This window comes from Xenopus laevis, chromosome 1S (genome assembly GCF_017654675.1).
Source record: "Xenopus laevis strain J_2021 chromosome 1S, Xenopus_laevis_v10.1, whole genome shotgun sequence".
Classification (NCBI taxonomy): Eukaryota; Metazoa; Chordata; class Amphibia; order Anura; family Pipidae; genus Xenopus; species Xenopus laevis.
Window position 1 is genome coordinate 100,388,301 of NC_054372.1, and position 20,954 is coordinate 100,409,254.

General features: G+C 38.3%; 1 protein-coding gene across 5 annotated transcripts in view; it reads right to left on the bottom strand.

Moving 5' to 3' along the window:
* Positions 1–10,527: 10,527 nt before the first annotated feature.
* gne.S (glucosamine (UDP-N-acetyl)-2-epimerase/N-acetylmannosamine kinase S homeolog) overlaps positions 10,528–20,954 on the bottom strand; it is a 32,447-nt gene continuing 22,020 nt past the window's right edge. For all 5 annotated transcript variants that reach the window (XM_018239926.2, XM_018239922.2, XM_018239923.2 and 2 more), the window contains 9 exons: positions 20,106–20,258; positions 19,773–19,985; positions 18,229–18,316; positions 17,754–17,964; positions 17,077–17,206; positions 16,539–16,760; positions 14,611–14,793; positions 13,254–13,370; positions 10,528–11,212 (listed from right to left, as the gene is read on the bottom strand). In XM_018239926.2, coding sequence (XP_018095415.1) covers positions 10,977–11,212; positions 13,254–13,370; positions 14,611–14,793; positions 16,539–16,760; positions 17,077–17,206; positions 17,754–17,964; positions 18,229–18,316; positions 19,773–19,985; positions 20,106–20,258 — 1,553 coding nt within the window. In that variant the 3' untranslated portion in view covers positions 10,528–10,976. The remainder of the gene's footprint in view (positions 11,213–13,253; positions 13,371–14,610; positions 14,794–16,538; positions 16,761–17,076; positions 17,207–17,753; positions 17,965–18,228; positions 18,317–19,772; positions 19,986–20,105; positions 20,259–20,954) is intronic.

A 20,954-nucleotide genomic window follows, 5' to 3' on the forward strand; every position in this document is an offset into this window, starting at 1 on the left:
TCTGGCACCTGATCTGAAGGGAAGAAAGACAGGGGCTGAGCACTTCATTATTGATTGAATCTGAGCTTTGATTGGCTGTCCAGAACCACCCTTGTATTTATTGGAATGTTAAGGGCCATGGTGCAAGGTCCACTTTCATTTGAGCTTCAAGCCGTGACAGATGGTCACACATTATCCTCAAGCACCTTCAGGTCTTCTGGTACAGTTGCAAAGTAACTCAAATATCTTTGCCATGTCTGTCCAGAGGGCATTGTTCCAGCTGTTCGTGGGCAAATTCTTGCTCTGATGTTCTTTCTGGACAGCAAAGGTTGCCTACTAGCACACATCACATTAAATCTATTTTGTCCTGTCTCATTCTGATAAGTGTCATGCACTTTTACATAAGTGACCAGAGATATTTGTAGGTCCTATTATCTGAGTAAAGTTCTGATCTCACGCTGTACTGGGACAGCCTGGCCGGTATTCTCTTGTAGTAGATGATCCTTCAGTGGAATGATTGATGTCCAAATGTTTGGAAATCCTAATGGTACGTTTTCATTTGTTTTAATTACACAATGTACAACAAAATATAAATAGTTTATAGTATTTATTATATCGCTTTTATCTATTGCAGAAATGAAAAATTTACAAGTGCAAAAATAATCCCACTGCAAAATTGACTACTGCTTAATCTGTAAACCAACAACCACAATATAAATAGAGCAGAGTATTCCTGTTTAAACTGTCACTGTCTATGAAATTATGAAAAATGTAAAAAAATAATAGGGGTAGGGATGTTTGTCCCACACATGCTTCACTTGCAATCGGTATGAAAAGTGTTTATATATAAATGTTTAGTGCAGGTTCGGTATAAAAAGCGCGAAGGCCTCCTTTTTTCTCATGGCCCATCAAGGCCTCTGTGTGCTAGGCTGAAGGCTAACTTTCCCAATTAAAGGGACACTATACACCTAACAACACCTTTGCTTAAAAAAAAGAGAACATTAAATAGGACTTGGAATTACATTCTGTCTGTTTTTTTGTTTTTTCTTTTAAATCCTAATATCTGCCATTCTAATTTGGGCTATGTTCACCAAACTCACCTCCCTTTCCTTTATTAACATACACATTGATCTACTTGTAATAAACAAACCTCTCCCTTATCCCCAACCTAGCAGATGTTTGCTTTCAGTAAGTAAATGCTACCTGGTTGCTATTCATTGCTTGACCTCTAGCAGATATTTTGCACCTTTATCATATTCCCTCCATGCCATGCAAACATTCCAAAACTTTTTTTACTGAGAGAGTCTGTAGTTTATGAAAAAAACACCTAAAAAAACCTAGACTCATTCTTTATATCCTTCCAGATCATCTATCTAAACTGTATGAGTAACAGTCCATCCTCTGGTGTTTTACAAATAATTAATAGGGTCCCTTGCAAGAAGCATTCACTTTATACTGATGCGTAACAGCCCAGTTCTTAATTTCCCTGATGAAAGGTTGCTCTTTAGCTTTTAGTTTCCATCTTCTAAGCATTTTGCACCATGCTATAACTAAACTTTGTTTTATGGGGCCTGTTAGTTTAAAAAAAATCATATACTCAGGGGCGCTCCGCCAATGTAGCGAGCTGAGCTGCTCGCCTCAGGCGGCAGTGCCAGAGAGGATTTCAGGGGCGGTAAAAAGCAAGAGAGCAATTGCGCTGTCCGCAATAGTGTTCCTGCCTCCCCTCCCGACAGGTAAGCCGGCGAGGGGGGGGGGGCGGCATTGAAGGAGCTGCCTCAGGTCCCACCCATAATATTGACCAGGATGCCAAGAAAACAATAGTTGACGGTAAGTGTCTGAAGAACTGTTAAGATTTGCTTCTTATCAAGTTTTACCTTTAAAGGACCACTCTACCCTGCACTTATCCAGGTACAGATTTATGGCATTTGTTAAGACATGCTATGCTAGTTCTGACTCTTGAAACTATGTAGCATAAGCCAGCTCTCCTCCAGCCAAGACTCCAATTCCCACAATGCATGTATATTCTACGATCAAGGAAGCATGTATTGTTGGTAACTGATATGAAGGAATCTCAGGACAAATTTTAGTGACTCTATGCATCCAAGGAGATCAAAGGCAATATATACAGTTGTGTTCAGAATAATAGTGTATTTAAAAAAAGCGAACAAAGCTCAAAATCCAGTTTTTATTTCCATACACGCAAATGTATTGGGAACACTGCACATTCTATTCCAAATGTTTGACCTCTGGAGAGCAAAACTGTATTGCATATTCTAGATGGGGCCTTACCAGTGCTCTATCATACAGTGGAAGAATAACCCCCTGCTCTTGTGAATCAATGTCCCTTTTAATACAGCTCAAGACCTTATCTGCCCTTGATGCTGCTGACTGGCATTGCTTGCTACAGCCAAGTTTATCATCTACAAGGACTCCAAGGTCCTTTTCCATAATGGATTTGCCTAGTGCAGTCCCATTAAGGGTATAAGTGGCTTGGATATTTTTACATCCCAGGTGCATGACTTTACATTTATCAACATTGAATCTCATTTCCCACTTAGCTGCCCAGATTGCCAGTTTGTCAAGATCGTGTTGCAAGGTTGCCACGTCCTGGATGGCATTAATTGGGCTGGATAGTTTTGTGTCATCTGTAAACACTGATACATTACTTACAATACCCTCCCCTAAGTCATTAATGAACAAGTTAAATAAAAGTGGACCCAATACCGAGCCCTGGGGGACCCCACTAAGAACCTTACTCCAAGTAGAGAATGTACCATTAACAACCATCCTCTGTACCCGATCCTGTAGCCAGTTTCCTATCCATGTGCAAATGACTTCATTAAGCTAAACAGACCTTAGTTTAGAAAGCAGTCGTTTGTGGGGCACGGTATCAAACACTTTGGCAAAATCCAAATAGATCACATCTACTGCCCTCCCACTGTCCAGCATCTTACTTACCTCATCATAAAAAGCAATTAAATTTGTCTGACACGACCTATCCTTCATAAAGCCATGCTGATTGCTGCTCATAATGCCATTCACTAGGACAAAATTTGGAATGTGATCCCTTAACAAGCCTTCAAATAATTTGCCCACCACATAAATGTACTGGCCTATAATTGCCAGGCTGAGATCGTAATCCCTTTTTAAATATTGGAATGACATCAGCTTTTCTCCAATCCATAGGCACCATGCCAGATGACAGTGAATCTGAGAAAATCAGAAATAGGGGCTGGTCTAAAACTAAACTAAGCTCTCTTAGAACCGTGGGTGTATGCCATCAGGCCCTGGCGCCTTTTTTACATTCATTTTTTATTAAAGCTTTATGAATAATCTGAGTCAGCCACTGACTAGACTGAGCTGAGCCATTAGTGCAGCTATAAAGGGAGCCTGGGAACTCAGACTTTTACTCTATTGTATACACTGAAGAAAAGAACTGATTTAGCACATTTACCATTTCTGTATCTGTTACAACCATACTGGTACCATTATTTAAAGGAGCAACACTCTCAACCTGCATCTTTTTACTATTAATATATTTAAAAAACGTTTTGGGGTTAGTGAATGCACATACTTAAGTAAACCAGCATTTAAAAGTGTGTCTGTAAAAGCCTTAATTTGTAAATCAACCCCCGCATCTTGCTACTGTAATATACTGCAGTACAGAACACCTAACAGTAACTAGAGGATAATATACCCCCTACTGTAATTCATTAGGCAAATAGAACAAAAGAACAAGGCCAATAGTGCAAGCTATCCCCTGCTCATTCATGTACATAGTAATAGGAGGGGGAAGCGAAATCGCTGAGGGCTAGTGGCAGCAATCGCACTAAAGTATTCTGTGGGCCCAAAGGATGAGGTCTCTGATTGGTCCCAGATACCCACGTTCTGGCACTAACATATGGAATCCACAGCCTGCATGGCTAATTAGCAATTAATTTAGGGTAGGACTACACGGACATTTTCTGCTCAATCCGATGCGCTGCGACAATCGTGTTGCATCGGATCAATGTTGCGACTTCATGCGTCATTTCTATCTCTTACCTTATTTCCGTAGCATGCGTTTTGTCGCAGCGCGTCGGATCGAGCTGAAAACGTCCATGTAGTCCTACCATTAGATGTATGCTGCAGACTGAACCGATGTATGTGCAGCCATGCATCATGCATCTAAATGAAGTGCTAATTAGCCATGCAGGCTGTAGATTCCATGTGTTTGGTTTTAAAGGGCTGAGTTGGCAACTCTACACTTGCAGCATCTATATCAAATATATACTGTAATAGGTGCAGTTTGAGACCTGCATTGAGCTCTCTGAATTAGCTGCGCAGCCCATGCAGCAGTTATTTAGAATCTGTTGTTATAATGTGTTTAATAACATCTTTATTAAAAGGAGGATAATCTATGAAGTGCAGGGGCACTGCTGCCATGAGAAAATCCCCCTATGCAGTAGCAGCAGCCTGCAAGTTAGCAGGGGCGACAAAAAAGCAGAACCAAATTTCCTATCTTTAAATTGGAGTTTCAGCTCTGCTCTTGCAGTGAGTGCAATTACACTCTCTGCACTAGCAATGTGCACCTACTTTGCCGCTGAAAATGGTATGGGTTTGCTTCAGAGAAGGAAGGAGCCCTGAAATGCCCATGACTATGTGATATGTACCCAAATTATACACCGTAGGAAACACTGCCCCACATTTACTCTCCCTTGACCCAAATGCCAAGGAGCCTGTTGGGCCATCTGACTACTGACTAGCAGACTGGCGATCTTTAACTTCACTCTTTGATAAATATATCCCATTGTCTTTGTGTGTTTGAGTGGCATAATGAAGCAATGGAAAACTTCCATTTTACAGTGCTTAGTATTGATTTTCCCCATGTCGTGCTAATAAATGCCATAAAGCAATAACATATGTGGGATATTATCATGGAGGATTATGATCTAGATGAAGAAACACAGCAGGGAAAATAAGTAAATACTGTATGTTTCTAATGGGGCTCTTGACATGAAATTTACACCAAGTAACAACCCAGGTAAGCCACACATACAAAGAACTCAAAGTCCATAAATTAAGTTATGTGTAGTAAAGTGGTATGACACAGGGAATAATTATTGAAGAAATGAAGAAAAGGTGGGGCAAAAAGACATGGAAAGCCAAGAAACCTGCTGAAATCTGTCAGTATCTAGAAAGCAGGTTTCTCATTACCAAGATGTAACACAAGAAGCATCTCATAATGGATAAAAGCAAAGAGCTCTCTCAAGACCTTCACAACATTATTGTTGTAGAAATAGATTTACTGAGAAAACCATTGACATATTCAATACGTATTTTCCACGCTGTAAGTGTCTGCTGGTAATTCACCAGCCTGGACCTGTCCATCAAAACTGACACTTTGAACTTGACTAAATATGTCCCGTAATTTGTAGTATACAGTTTAAAAAATACTAAAATACTAAAAGAAAAAAAAGCAAATCAACATTATATTTTTACAAGCACATTGCTGCCATCTTCTGGTGAAAAACAAGTAGCGGAGAAAGGGTTCATTGAGCAGGTTAATAGGTAGGAATAATAATAAGTAGGTAGAATTCCAGTTCAGATCAGATACTTCCTTATGTAGATCCCCCATTAAAAAAAACTAAAGGATATCTATCCAGATAAAGTAAACACCTAATTCTGTATCCAAATACAGAATTCTCCAAAAATGGCTGACTTTAGAATCTGATCTGAACTAGAATACAGAAGAAGAGAAAGTTTGGATTCAGTAGTGACATTTTTGTGTAACTGAAGATCATTGTCACTCACAGGAGCAAAAAACCTATTTGCGCCAAAGCATTCTGATACAGTTCCTTGGGCTGTTCTTTGGGATTTAGCTGGCTCCAAATCATAATATGAATCCCTCAAGCTGTCACTCCATCATTAAATATCTTGTTTGATTTATGTGCAAAAGAATAGTAACTATAACTGCGAGTCCTTCCACTATTTTACATAAGACATGCCCTGAAGTTCCTTTAGGCTAAAGGCACAGCAAGGGATTCCTCCCTTAGCCATACGAAGTTTCAAGGTAGAACTACATGGGCGTTTTGAATCCGATACCTTCCGTTCCGATACGATGAAGCTCAGGCGTCACGTCGGATGTGCTGAATCAGCTTACATTTTTTACTCCACCAAAATGATTGACTCTTTGCCCCATTTAGTCATCTGAGTGAGGAGCCAAATCAGCCAAATCTTTTGGCTTCCAGGCTAGGGTTTTGACCCGAACAGTTCAGTTTTTCTAAGTCCCAGTACCGTAACTAGAGGGGGGCGGGCCCTGGTTAATGACGCGCAGCGTACGGCCCGCATTTCAGTGGCGCGCGGGCTGCCGGGGGCCCTGGCCCGCTCACACCCCCTGCTCCCACGGTAGTTCCGCCACTGCTAAGGCCTATTTGGGTATCAGCTTTCTGTTCAGTTTTCTTCAATGTGAAATCCGAACAATAATCTGGCCAATAAATGAAAAACATGTAAATACTAATGTACTCACCTCAGTGTGGCTTAATTATGAAATATCAGTTCATTTATTATTACACAAACGAAAAAAGCCTATCAATAAAAAGTTAATCTAAATTAGCATTGCTGTATTTGCAGATGGCACAATTGTGCTCTTTGCATTAAAGGAGCTGAATTTCCAGTTTAACAGCCAGAAATTTGTCTCTTAAAGTTACCAGGAGAGGATTTTGCCGGCCCGGTAACTTGGGGGCTGCTGCCGCCTCAAGCATGTTTCTCAACTCGCATCATGGCAGTAGCGCCCCTGCTTTCTGGATAACTGATTTCTGTATAATAGATCAGTTTTTCAAAAGACTGTCCGTTCAAAACTGCATTTAAATTGAGAAAAGTATACAGAAATCCCGCCAGTTGTGATGCAATAACCCTGACCCGGCCATCATGCTCCACCCCCAATGTAATCTGCCATGCCCCCTTTGTTCAGGTTTATCCAATGACAAATGTGGCAACCCTAATCTAGGCTGGTACAAACCTTTCAGGAGAGAACTCCATGTTCTGATGTGCTGCTTACCTGGCAGGATTTTCCATCCCCAACCAATATCTGCCAAAACCCCATATAATAGCAGTGTGAAAAAAAGTAAATAAAGCTCAAAATCCTTATATTAGCTTTTCTTACACGGAAATGCATTGGGAAAATTGTACCTTCTATTCCAAATCAAAAAATGAAAGTTATCAAATTTGTTATTCCTTTCCAGAATGTGAAGAAAGGGGAATATACAAAAAAATAGCAGTGTTTGCATTCTTCATAATAAACTCAAACATTCACATTCAACTGAAATTTTTTTCTAACTTTTGCTTTCCTTTGAATCACTGAACTACTATTTAGTTGTATAAGCAGTGTTTCTGAGAACTGATGCACATCTGAGTCCACTAACTTCTGGCACCTGTTACATTCCACGATTCTTCTGCATTTCTTGGTTTTGCCTCAGAAACGATATTTTGATGCCATCCCAAGTTTTCTATTGGATTAAGGTCCGGGGATTGGGCTGGCCACTGCATAACGTCAATCTTGTTGGTCTGGTACCAAGATGTTGCTCGTTTACTGGTGTATTTGGGTCATTGTCTTGATGAAACACCCATTTCAAGGGCATTTCTTCTTCAGCATAAGGCAACATGACCTCTTAAAGTATTTCACTCAGATTTCAGAGAGAAATCCACTATAACCAGCATACACATCATTTGCTGCCCGCCTTCCTGAAATAAAGGCCGTAATTGACACCTGTTTTTTCACAGAATGAATGACCTCACTACTTTAACTCCACACTGTTATTATTTTGAACACTGCTATTATTTGGAACAAGCCTCAACTAACAATTCAATTACACAGCATCAGCAGCATGCATGTCATGGCTATTGTATCTATTGGTTTTCTATAACTCTTTTACACCTACTAGTAAATTATTTGCCATGTAGAAATATAATTTCTACCAAAAACAGTGATTGATCAGGTTAGTGATGTCTGACTGCTATTATTCTGAACACAACTATTATTTTAACACAACTAAAAATGATTCAGACACATGCTCCGATTGGACATATAAGAGAACACGGTGAAAACAAGTTTGCCAATTCTAAGCAATGTCTTTTGGTCATTATTTTGTATTTCTTTTTTTTTTTTAGCCTATTGCCTGTTACGGAACTAAACAGGTATAGGACCTGATATCCAGAATGCTCGGGACTTGGGGTTTTCTGCATAAGGGATCTTTCTGTAATTTGGATCTTCATACTTCATACATAAGTCTACTAGAAAATCATGTAAACATTAAATAAACCCAATAGGCTGGTTTTGCTTCCAGTAAGGATTAATAATATCTTAGTTTTGATCAAGTAAAAGTTACTGTTTTATTATTACAGAGAAAAAGAAAATAGTTTTTAAAAATGTGAATTATTTGATTAAAATTGAGTCTATGGGAGACAGACTTCCCATAATTCGGATCCCATACCTGTATTCATATTCTTGTTGCTTATAATGCTGTTCCATGCCTCTACTATTCATCTTCTATTTTCCAAAGTTCTGCTTGGTTTCAAGGTAAAGCAAGCTCTAGCAACTAAATAACAGGTCAAGCCAGAGAGCTGACAAAAATAAAGACCAGTTGAAAATTGTCTTAGAATGCCCCCATCTACATTATAAAACAACAGACTGAAATAAAACAACAACAACAACTGAAATAAAACAACAGAACTAATAATCATTTCTATGAAAGTCTTATTTATTTGTCATCCTTTTTACAATTATTAGATAGAAAAGAAAACCCAAAACCTGAAAATGTTTGCATAAGAAAATATGGTGACACCAGCCTTATCTACATATAAAACAATTTGAAGCCATACTTTAAAAATAAATCAGAAAAAATTAAAATGTCATTTGTTCCACCTACAAATATCAGAATTATAGAAAGATTCTCCACTATATTCTCCAAAGAATAGTCTAATAATACTAAACTGTGGATTATCTTTTTTTATATTCACGGAGAATTTCCACCCTTTCATGATTATCCCTCCATGATTATCCCTCCATGATAGCTTAGAGCATTGGTTCTTTGGGAGCAGGGGGTCAAAGTAAAAGACATGGAGACACATAATACCTCCCTATCTATAGTGGGGTTATTTTTTTCTCAGGTAGGTAGGAACCTACAATCCAAGATGTTCCCCTGAATATTTCGTTTCAACAATTTACCCCCTACCACTTGATTGATACCTTCACCAGCCACATGCACAAAGGAGATGGTATTGGTCCTATTAAGGGGCCTATTCAATATACACAGTATAGTTTTAAATCTGGCTCCTCGTGCAAACAGTACAACTGGGCCCCCATGACTTAAACAAATTGCTAAATATTGCACAAATAACAGAGTATTATAGCTATATCCTCTAGTCATAGCCCACTAAGATTGCTGCCCTGTCTTCTACTGGTCTTTGAGGTTGTTCTTGTGTATGGGCAGCATCTTAAATATAATCACTTGGGGGTGGGGTGCCAAATATTACGCACCACCCGGTGATTATAATCCATTACTTTAACTTTTACTGAAAAAAAAAAACCACTGGCCCAGGGTATTTCTGTAGGGGACTCACACCACAATCCTTCTCTGCTTTTCAGATCTTCTCTTCATTGTATTTTTTTTTTTTTTGCTTAAAAGTTCACTCTACTGCACATATGAGCCCAGTAGTGATGTGCGGGCTGGCCAACCTCGCACTCTTCTTCGCGGGTGCGGGTTGAGCTCTTCTCCTGCTCTCCCCGCCTGCCACCGTCAAATACCTGCTTCTTCTTTTATAGACACTGCGCCTACTCTCCCCGCCCCTTTTGTGACGTCATTGGTGGGGCAGGTCTATAAAAGGAACCCAGAAGTCGGGCTCGGGTGGAGGGAGGGTGGCGGAAATCCCGACCTGCACATCACTAGCGCCCAGATCAGAAGATGCAGCCAACAGTAGTAGCCTGGGCCAGTGTGCAGGGTATTAGTCTGGTAATTGTCTTGCCTTCTATCTTTAAAGGAGAGGGAAAGTCGTTTAGCACTTGGGGTGCCAAATGCTAGGCACCCCAAGTAAATATATTTACTTACCTGAAACCCGGGCCGGTGCTCCTATCAGCAGAAAACTGCACTGGGCCAGGGTTATACCAGTGAGCATCACGGAGCGATCCTCTTCCGGCTTCTACATTCGGCTGCACATGCACATTCGAGTAAAAAGCCGAACTTTAACTAAAAATTCGGCTTTTTCATTCTACTGCGCATGCGTCTGCCCCGGGACATTTGAAGAAAGAAGAAGCCGCAAGAGAAGCTCTCCGTGGTGCTCACTGGAATAACCCCGGGCCGGTGCAGTTTTCTGCTGATAGGAGCACTGGCCCGGGGTTTCAGGTAAGTAAATACAATCACTAGGGGTGTCTAACATTTGGCACCCCCAAGTGGTTAATGACTTTCCTTCTCCTTAAAGAGAAGGTGCGCCTATTTGTTCATACATCTTCGTGGACGTTGGCTGCATGAAACTCCCTTCTATAATGATAATTTTTCCACACAGATTCCAGGGTACAGATAAAACAGTAAAAATAAGCAGAGACATAAAGATATAAACAGAACAATTTCAGTGTTTGTGTCAGACTTGAACGTGGAATAGAGGCTTGTGATTTATGAGGAAATAATTTGTGGTCAATGCGGCAATATTTACCTACTCTACATAAATTATATGGATTTATGTCAATCGCCACGATCATCTTTCATCAGCAAACGTAGCCTGGAATAAGTTTTTCATGTTTTAAAATAAAAACCTCCGCAGAGAGTTCATACGAACATTATGTACAAATACTATAAAAGCAAACAATAAAACCAGCAGCAATTTCAGAACGTCCCGATTTGAAGTCTTTTCCATAAAATACAATACAGTAAATACAATAGAATTAAATATTAAATAATTTAGTCTTGACCGGGGCTAGACAATAAAAGGGCAAGAGTCTCTTGGCAAGACAATCCCCAGGGTGATTAGTATGTTCTGCGTGTCGTGTAATCGAGCACCATGCTTGCCGCTCCTAGAAGAGCAGGATCTGATAAATTGGACACGACAACATCAACATCCTGGATTGAGGCCAAGCCTCTCTGGCGTATCATGTCCTTCACAACATTGACGTACTGGTTTGCAAGGACTCCTGATAAGATCACCAGCGATGGGTTTATAGTGTGGAGGATATTTATAATGCCAATGCCGAGAGCAGTACCAGCTAGAAAATTTTTTAAAAAAGTTAGATCAAAGGGTAAGTTTAGTTAAAAAAAAAACAAAAACACATAAAATGTTGCTGTCTGTGCGACACAGCTCTTTTCTGTAATTTCCTATTATGTACACACTATACTCCTACCTCTGGTAGCTGCCTAACTTCCTTTTTAGCAGTGTTTTCAGCAGTGTGAGAGTTAACAGAATCCTGTAGCTGCAAGGCACAATTCAGAGTAATGCAAACTGCAAACATATTGGGGATCATATAAGGATACAGAATGCAACTTCAGCAAGAAATATTAAGAGGCTGAAGAACGTCAAAACATCAGCAATTTATTTTAACTTCCCCCTTAAAGAAGACCTAAACCCTAAAAAATAAATATGGTTAAAAATGCCATGTTTTATATACTGAACTTATTGCACCAGTCTAAAGTTTTAGAGGGTCACCATCTTGGAAAGTGTCTGTGACACTCACATTCTCAGTGGGCTCTGAGCAGCTGTTGAGAAGCTAAGCTTAGGGGTTGTCACAAATTATCAATCAGAAAATGAGGTTTGTCTGTAATATAAACTGATGCTACAGGGCTGATTATTAAATGATTATGCTAGTTGCACTGGTTTCTGTGCTGTCATGTAGTAATTATCTGTATTAATTACTAATCTGTCTTATATTGTGACATTTCTATTCTATATGTACTGTATTTTGTGAGTGGGTCCCTAAGCTCAGTAAGTGACAGCAGCACAGAGCATTTGCAGTGAATTAGCAGAGAAGACGATGGGGAGCTACTGGGGCATCTTTGGAGACACAGATTTTCACTGCTAAAGGGCTGTGGTTGTATTGGGCTGGTACAAAAAAACATAAAACATAATGTACAACATTTCTAGCTACTTCTTTAGTTAAGCTTTAGTTCTCCTGGCTATAAATAGCCAGAAATCTACAAATGTCCTGGCGATCTATTTGGGATATTTGGCATTTACAGCATATGTTCAAAGTTCTTATTTTCCACTTATTAAAAACAATCTAGTATAAACTACCGAAAATGACTACCAAGCATTTCCTTATCAGTGCGCTGCGCACAGACAGATATCAATGATTAATGGAGTTAAGCTGACAAATATGGGAGAATGAGAGACTGCAGTTAGCCTTATCAGAGCAGTGTTGGCATGGATCCCGCTAAGCCTATTTGTATAAAACAGGAACTGATATATTAACTGAAGGATGGGGCACTTACAGTTTAAAATGTTCAAAAATAAGTGCAAGATATTTGATTTGTACTGAAACACCAAAGATACTTTAGGAAGCATGGCCTTTTTCCTTCCCATTTTAATTATTAGATCTCCCTTATTATGCTTAGAGGGTCCAATAACCACATGGATCATTATCATCATAAGAGCAGCACTAAAGATTCAGAATATAAAGTACCTTTGCTGATGGGTAGTTCTGGGAACATATCCACATAAAAGACCCTCAACAGCTAACATTTAGATGTAAAATTAAAATGGCAGGTTTATGTTTTCTGTGACATGCTTAATTCACAAGTTATTCCATTTAACAGGTCAGCTGTCTGAACACTGACTTCCTGGAAAAATGGGCGAGTACAAGCAGCAAGGCAATAATTAATAACATTATCTCACAAGGAGGAACACAGATATAGTGTGAATGAAAATATCAGGTTTAGCATACACATAGATATATCTCTGGCTCATACAATTTACAGAATCTAAGCTGTAATGTTTCTCTGTGAGTGTGGAACCCTTAATATTACTTGTTATGCCCACTAGAGTATTAAGCCTGCAATGCAGCAGCTACATATATTATATCTACACAAAGGCCAACAGAATACATATTCTATGGATATAAAAATTCCCCCCGGTGAAAAGAAAAAGAAGGTAAGTACAAGGTTTACAAAGTGTATTTTCCCCTGAAAATGCTAAGAAGGCTGTCACTTGTAAAAACAGTATTTTAGGAAAAGCGTAAAACTAACCTGAGAAATAGAGGACTAAATAAGAGCATTATAGAACTACACGAGAAGACAAACGGCAAACCTATTTACCTGTTTTGAGAATGTTGGCTGCTTTGGTATTGCCAAATTTTGCAGCTTGAATAAGATGAATTGCACTTACAGATTCATCATTCTTCACAGTCATGCCTTCAACCAGCAGCATGTCCTCTACAGATTATGGAACATAAAAAAGGGGAAGAGATCAGAGCCAATTCATTCACACTGGTGTAGACAGAAACATAAAAAACAAAGAATCAGTGGTGATTGTGATTAATGGTAAGAGGAACAGAGGCATTATTTAACAGATGCAAGAACTCACAATATTTAAAGCAATTAAGTAAAGCAGTAAATAAATACAACAGAGGCAGGGTAGAAACCAGTTATATTCTACAGGGCATATGCTTTCCTGTGGATGCTGCTCTTACTCCAGGCACCAAAACAAAAGCTTATTATTATTAACTAACAGTCAACTGCTGTTTGAGATCAGCTGATCTTACTCATGACTTGTCACATGGATGTCACACAGGGAAACATTACCCTGCAACGGATTATAGGCAAAGTACTTAAAATGATTTGTCCATGTGCAGGATTTTCTACTTCATGGCACACATCAATGACAAATGTATTCTACCTATGAATTGTTGCTATGTCGGTGGCCTGAGTAAAAAAGAGAATGAAGTTGACCTTGAGAAGCAGAACTGGTCCAACCTGGCACGTGATAGGAAAGCAGAAATACAGCACAAGGGATTGTTCAGATACAGCCATTGTGTTCATGTAGTGCAAGTCATAGCAATTTATAATAATTTCATGTAAAATAGATCAGGTAATATTAAGTTGAGCAGTCAAATATCAGTACAAACCACAGTCACTTGCCTAGGGTGGCAAGTTGTTAGGGGTGGTAGGCTGTACTGTGATGGCCTGTGGTGCACATTTTAAGCAAATACCTCTGATTAAATAATTTCCCTTTTTCTGGTAACTAAGCTGCTTAAATTCATGTTGGTGGCAAAACCATTCTATTGGAAATTATTACATATTTAAATGATTTTTAGCAGACTTAATTAATCCAACTTACATAAATATCCTTAGAGAAAAAAAAAAACATAGCTCCCAAGTATTCCAGTTAATGCATCCTATACCTAAAGGTGTAAGAGGGGTGGGTGCTTGTGTTTGAGCATTGAGCTTGGCACATGACAGCAAAATTGGTTCCATATTCATATATTCCATAATAAGAGTAATATGCTCATTGGCACATGAAGACAAATGTGTAAGTAAAGCAAAACCAAGATCTATTTAGAACTGAATAAAATAAATATGAGTACCCATCTGGAGGACAAATCTGACATTTCTCCTCCTCCCCCAGAAAGAAAGAAATAAAATAAATAAAGGACTGAATATTAAATACACGCACCATCGTGAAGCTTTTTTGCTTCCCTTTGCAGGGCTATTCCAGAGGCATATGCTTCTACACATCCGCTGCTACCACACATACACTCTGGTCCATCAAAGGACACCATGATGTGACCCAGCTCGCCGGCACAGAAAGAGCTGCCATGAACCAACTCGTGGTTATGAACGACTCCTCCTCCAATCCCTGAAATACAGAGAAAAGTACATTCACGGAAAGTGGAAAAAAAATATTAAAGAAAATATTAAAGGGGATGTAAAAGCAAAAGAATAAAATCAGATTTTTACTTTCTTTAATTAAAAAAAATATATCTGCAATATACTTTAATTAAAAAATGTGTACGATTTTTAAAAAAACCTGACTGTGTGCAGTGAAATTCCCCCTTCGTTTTACTTGCTCTGACTGCTGCGGACAGGAAATTTCAGACGGTCCCTAACTGCTCTGCAGGGAAACAATCATACTTTCAAATGGCATGGGGGAGCTCCCCCACCTTACTTCCCTGACCTCAACCAGCTTTGTTTGATTCCCTATAAAGCAGCCAGCGACTGTGTAGAGATTTGTATCTGCAGACCCAGTGCAGTCTGATTATTAATCAGTCTTGTTGTATCGGCTTCTATGGCAGATATTATTTGACTTGTGCCTGTTTTGATAATTTATGACGATCCCTAAGCTTAACCTCCCAACTGCAGCCCAGACTATACTGAGCATGTGCATAGTCTTGGTCTTGCAAAGATGTTTAACATAGTTACAAGATGACAGCCCCTTGCGGCCAGCTTTGCAAGCATAAATCATTTGTTTAATTAGGCTTCTGGTGCAGTAAATTCATGTTTATGTTTAGTATACAAAATACAGCATTTCTAGCATTATTTTAGACTTTAGTTCCCTTTTAAATACCATACTTGGACTGTTAGTTAGCAGGGATAGTGGGGGCTGAAGATCATTAATTACAATAGCTCATATAATGCTAGGCCATGCACTGTCCAGAAATAAACATAGCAATCTATGTACATACAGTATAGTGGATTATTCTCATGATCCATTTCTTCTCATGGGCAGTTAGCTGCATACAGTCACTGAAATCTACTAACCTTTATTTAGGATTTGAAGGATTTACTTTGCTAAACAAATGTGCCTAGACAGGAAAATTCTCACTATGCATTATAAAGTCAAGCATCTCTTATTACTGTAATGTTACAAAGAACAAAAACAGTATTACTTTGCTTACCTAGCCATCTGATAGGGTAAATGTACAAATTCCCTTTCTGAAAGCAGAATGCTCTACACAGAGATCAATCCTCAAGGTCATTGTGACTATTTCTCTCGAGACTTAACATAAGCCATGCTTGCCTGCTTTCTTACACTCTGCTTATAGCACATGCAGCCACAGTCCTTCAGGAGAAAATCTATGTTGTGTTCAAAAGAACTCTTCCCTGCCACTTTCCAAATGAATATAAAACAACATCATATTTAATATATAATATAAGAAATTCTATCATACTGTAGCGAGCAATGAATTGCATCGACCCTTGTTTACCTTCCCGTGTAAACCTGTGCCTTTTTTGCGATACTAGGCTTGAATGGCTGCTCCCATGACTACACTATACTTTCTGAAAATTCTAAGTACAGGTATGAGATCCGTTATCCATAAAGCTCCGAATTATGGAATGCCCATCTCCCATAGACCATTTCCAAATAATCCAAATTTTAAAAAAATTATTTCCTTTTTCTCTGTAATAATAAAACATTTTCATACATGTGGTTGGATGCCTTCTAGCAAGGTACGAAAAATACAAGGTTAATGAAAATAACTTAGTACAAATTGGTGTCTGGAGATTTAAAACCTCTTACATACCAGATGATTTGACCACTGCTGGGCTTAGCCACAGAATTTTATTATATACAAAACATTGTGTTAATAGAATTTGACATACCTGTGCCAGTAATAATAGTCACAAAGTCCTCTACTCCTTTGCCTTGGCCAAATTTCCTCTCTGCAAGTGCAGCACAATTACCATCATTGTCTACCCATACTGGTAGATGTAGTGTGTCGGAGAGAGGAGTTCTAAGATCCACAGAGCTCCACTCTTGTATAAGTTTTGTGGAATGAAGCACGATACCTTCATGAGGGTTTACACGACCTCCTGTAGAAATGCCTGTCCAAATGAGGGATAGGTAAGACTGAAAATTAGCCTAAAATCAACCTAAAATTAAGCAAAACATAAACAACTGTTCCAATATGGCAGGACTTATCAAAATAAGACTTTTCCAAAGTTTACTAACTAACAAACATTTTGTCTACAGGTTGTCTACAAAGAATCTAAGATGCAAGGCTTTATATCGATTATATTATACGAGAGGTTCTAGATTCACAGTTGGCCACAAAGGAATAATTTGGATTATATCATGGGACAACAACAACAAGCAACAAGTATATGAATGCATAACATTGATAATATAAACATGGCTTACCCACTCCGAGTATTCTGCAGTTCAGATTAACAGCTTCGGCTGCAGCTTCAATGCACATTTTTAAAATTAGTTCTATTCTATCCTCATATGTTTTAGGATTAGGTTGCACATACTTCTTTATTATTTCACCCTAAGGACAAGAAAAAATACCATATTATTTTACTTTATCTCTGTTTTTTTTTATTAAATAAAAACCTGCCATTTTGCAGGGGTTTGTAGACCTTTTATATCCAGTGTAACCCCTTGTTCAACATTAACTCAACAAGTTGGGCTTGTGTTTCATTTTTTCCGAAACACTATAGATTTGTTTATGATAAAAACACATTACAAATGGAAACTGAATCTAATTCATGCTTGGTCAATGTAGATATTTACATTACCAGTGTAATACCCCCCCCCCTTTGTTATGAATGTTCTGTAAGCAGGAGTATACGTGTACATTATTTGTGCACTAGTAATCCTATTATCCACTTCACGAGGGCCAAACAATAAGTAGCTTCAATTTCCTTGTTTTCCCTGTTTGGTTCAAGAAATAGCAAGATAGTAAGTCGATATGCTTATACAGTATATAGCTATATAAATATAACCACTCATAGTTTAGAATTATTTAAACACAGCTCTTGGTGTATGCATATGTCCAAAATAAGCTATTCAGCAAATGGCTTGATGTTGCTTACCTTCATACTGACAATGCCTATTCTTAGATTTGTCCCTCCAAGATCTACAGCCAAAGCACTTAAGGTTTCCAGGATGTGGTCAATATCTTGAGAGATGCTTTCTTTTACTGGAGGGAAACAGAACTTCTTTTGAAGCGGCTCGTCAAGACTTATTGATTTCAGAAACTTCACAATACGTGGGACGGCATTTCCATCTCCATAGATCTTTGAACTGTGAATTAGACCAATTCTTTAGTTTCAAGACGAGCTACTCTCAAACAAGAATATGATTGTTCTTAGTTCTATATAAAGGTGCAGAAAAGTAAGAATCAAAGTTACTGGTAATTCACACAGAAGAGTTACATAATTTCTTAAAATGATAAACAGTTAAGATTGAAGCTTACCTTGATTACACAGTAACTATGAAGATAGCCTAAAGCAACATACAGTACCTATAATAGTGAAGTATTGCTCTAATTAAGTGCACAGTACTTACCAGGGATACCGTTTTCCAAACTGGAGCTGAAGTGCATGAATTATTTTATTTTGGGTATCTGCATCACGAACATGAAGCACATTTTCACCTAAAAGTAAATATGTGGATATTTTATATTGTGCAAAATATGGGAAAAGAAGGCAGACAGTGTTTAAGCACAAAGGTCCAGCGTTTCTAACGGCTAGCTGAGATTGCAACAATGGATCGGTTACGGATTGCTCATCATAACAGAAGTGCATTTAATGCTTCTTGGGTGTAAAATTGAAAGCATGCAACACAGTAATAAAACATATTACAACATTGTAACCATCTAATGTTAAACCATACAACTTCATTCACCGTTAAATCAATTTCCCTGCTAACACTGGAAGAGCAAACTAAAAGCAATCTGCACTCTTATTTTAAATAATGATGGCCACCTTTTCAACACAAGTCTAATATGGGACCAGTTATCCAGAATGCTCAGGAACTGGGGTTTTCCCGATAAGGGATTTTTTTTTGTAATTTGGATCCCCATACTTAAGTCTACTTAAAAATCATTCAAGCATTAAACTAAATGGGACTGTTTGACCTCCAATAAGGATTAATTATATAAATTATAACAAGTACAAGGTATTGTTTTATAATTACATAAATAATAAATAACTTTCTGGATAATGGATTCCACAGCTGTAGTATATTTTCCCCTTTTCAAACTAATTAATTTTATGCAAAACTCTACTTTGTAATACTGTTAGGGGGTTATTTATTAAAGTCCAAATGGCAAAAACTCTAAAAATTCTAGTTTTTTTTACTATAAAATCGACATTTTTTGTGAAAAAAAACCCTCACATTTTTCAGGATTTATTATACAGGATGGAAAAAGTCAGAATCCGAAAAATCCAGCATCTCAGACCTGCCAAGGTTGTATACAAGTCAATGGGAGAAGTCCCGAAGATATCCTGATCTGTGCTGGTTTTCATGCAAGAATCCGAAGATTTCGTGATTTTCTGGCAAAAATCATAAATAACTGCATTTTCCATGCAGAAAAATTCGTACAATTTTTTTGAGTTTTTTTCCCCAAACTGGAATTTATGTGGGAAAATGTATTGATAAATAAGGGGAAATAACCCGTGTGGATTTGGTCAGAGTATATTTCAGAAAATAACGAGATAAATTTGAATTTTGATAAATAACCCCTTAGTGTTACCGGTGTTTTTCTTCCTGCTGGAGCATATTCAGAGAAGACTAGTCATGCACTGAAGTGTTCCCTAAGCATTCGCTTAAACAAGAAAGAATACAAAAGGCTACATTTGTGCAATGATTCTGGCACTGTTACTAATATTCCTAATTGTAATACACCATAGGATTCTAGTTTTTTAACAAGGTCAATTTCTAGGTTATGTGATAAAGTATGTTATATTTGTATTTTAGAAAAATAAGTCAGATGCCTATTGCTGCTTTGTATATCTGACCGTTATTTCTTACTTACAACAAATGGAAACATATTTAAAACTACAGTGTTAATAAATTTGCATTAAGCTGTTGCAGAACATTCTTGATACCTGTTTCTCTTCCTGTCTGACGGGTTCCCAAATTGATGACTGGAGTGCCAAAAGCCCCCGCTTCACGGACCCCGCAACTGCTATTTCCGATCATGCATCCGGCATGAGCAACTAACTGGATGAACTGTTCAAATGGAACATGTTTCACAGCTCGAAAATTTGGGTGGTGCTCCACACCCTTCTTCCTCATTACTCGTACCATTTCTTTACTTCCTGTTTGAAAAAAATATACATATATATCATCATCCACTTCATTCATTAATACTATATTCAAGTTTGTCCTATTCAGATCATATAAATAGAAACGTCTAAAAGACCATTCATGTTACCCACCTGCATCAATGTTTGGAAAAAGTATTAGCGTTCTCTTGTTGAAGGAGAGAAGTGCATCCAGAGTGAACTCAAACATCTTAATGGAATGTTTAATATTAGTGGTCACTGGGTGCTGCAAGGCCACAATATATTCCCTATTCTTGACATCATCACCTGTTAATGAATAAGAAAAGTTAAATGAGGCCACAAATGTTTTAAGAAATAGCAATGTTCCTTATTTAAGTAATAACACCTCAAAAAAAGCATTTTCTTTTACTTCTAATTTTAACATCATCTGCTGTATGGTTCTTGGTAATAAGGTATTCCACTTTATCTAGAAGCAATTCATTAACTATAAGCACAAAGTTCATACCCTAGAGCAGGGGTCCCCATCCTTTCTTACCCGTGAGCCACATTCAAAAGCCTTGGAGAGCAACACAAGCATGAAAAAGTCCCTGTGGATGCCAAATAAGAGCTGTGATTGGCCATTTGATGTCCCCTATGTGGACAGGCAGCCTACAGGAGACTCTCTTTGTCAGTACAACTGTTTTTTATGCAACCAAAACTTGCCTCCAAGCCTGGAATTCAAGGGGTTGATGTTGCTCACAAGCTACTGGTTGGGGATCACTGCCCTAGAGAGTTGGGGAAACCTAAGCTTGATCCTTCTTGAGACTGTTTGTGGCTTTAGACAAGTAAAACTGTCCCACCAATAGGTTTTGGGGCCCCACCACAGGCCTGTAAATGCAGCCATATGCTAATGCCTTGTTCTGATATACTCTCTTTTATTCCAAGAAAACATTATTTCTAAATTCTTAAAGGAGAAGGAAAGGTTAAAACTAAGTAAGCCTTATCAGAAAGGTCCTTCTAAAT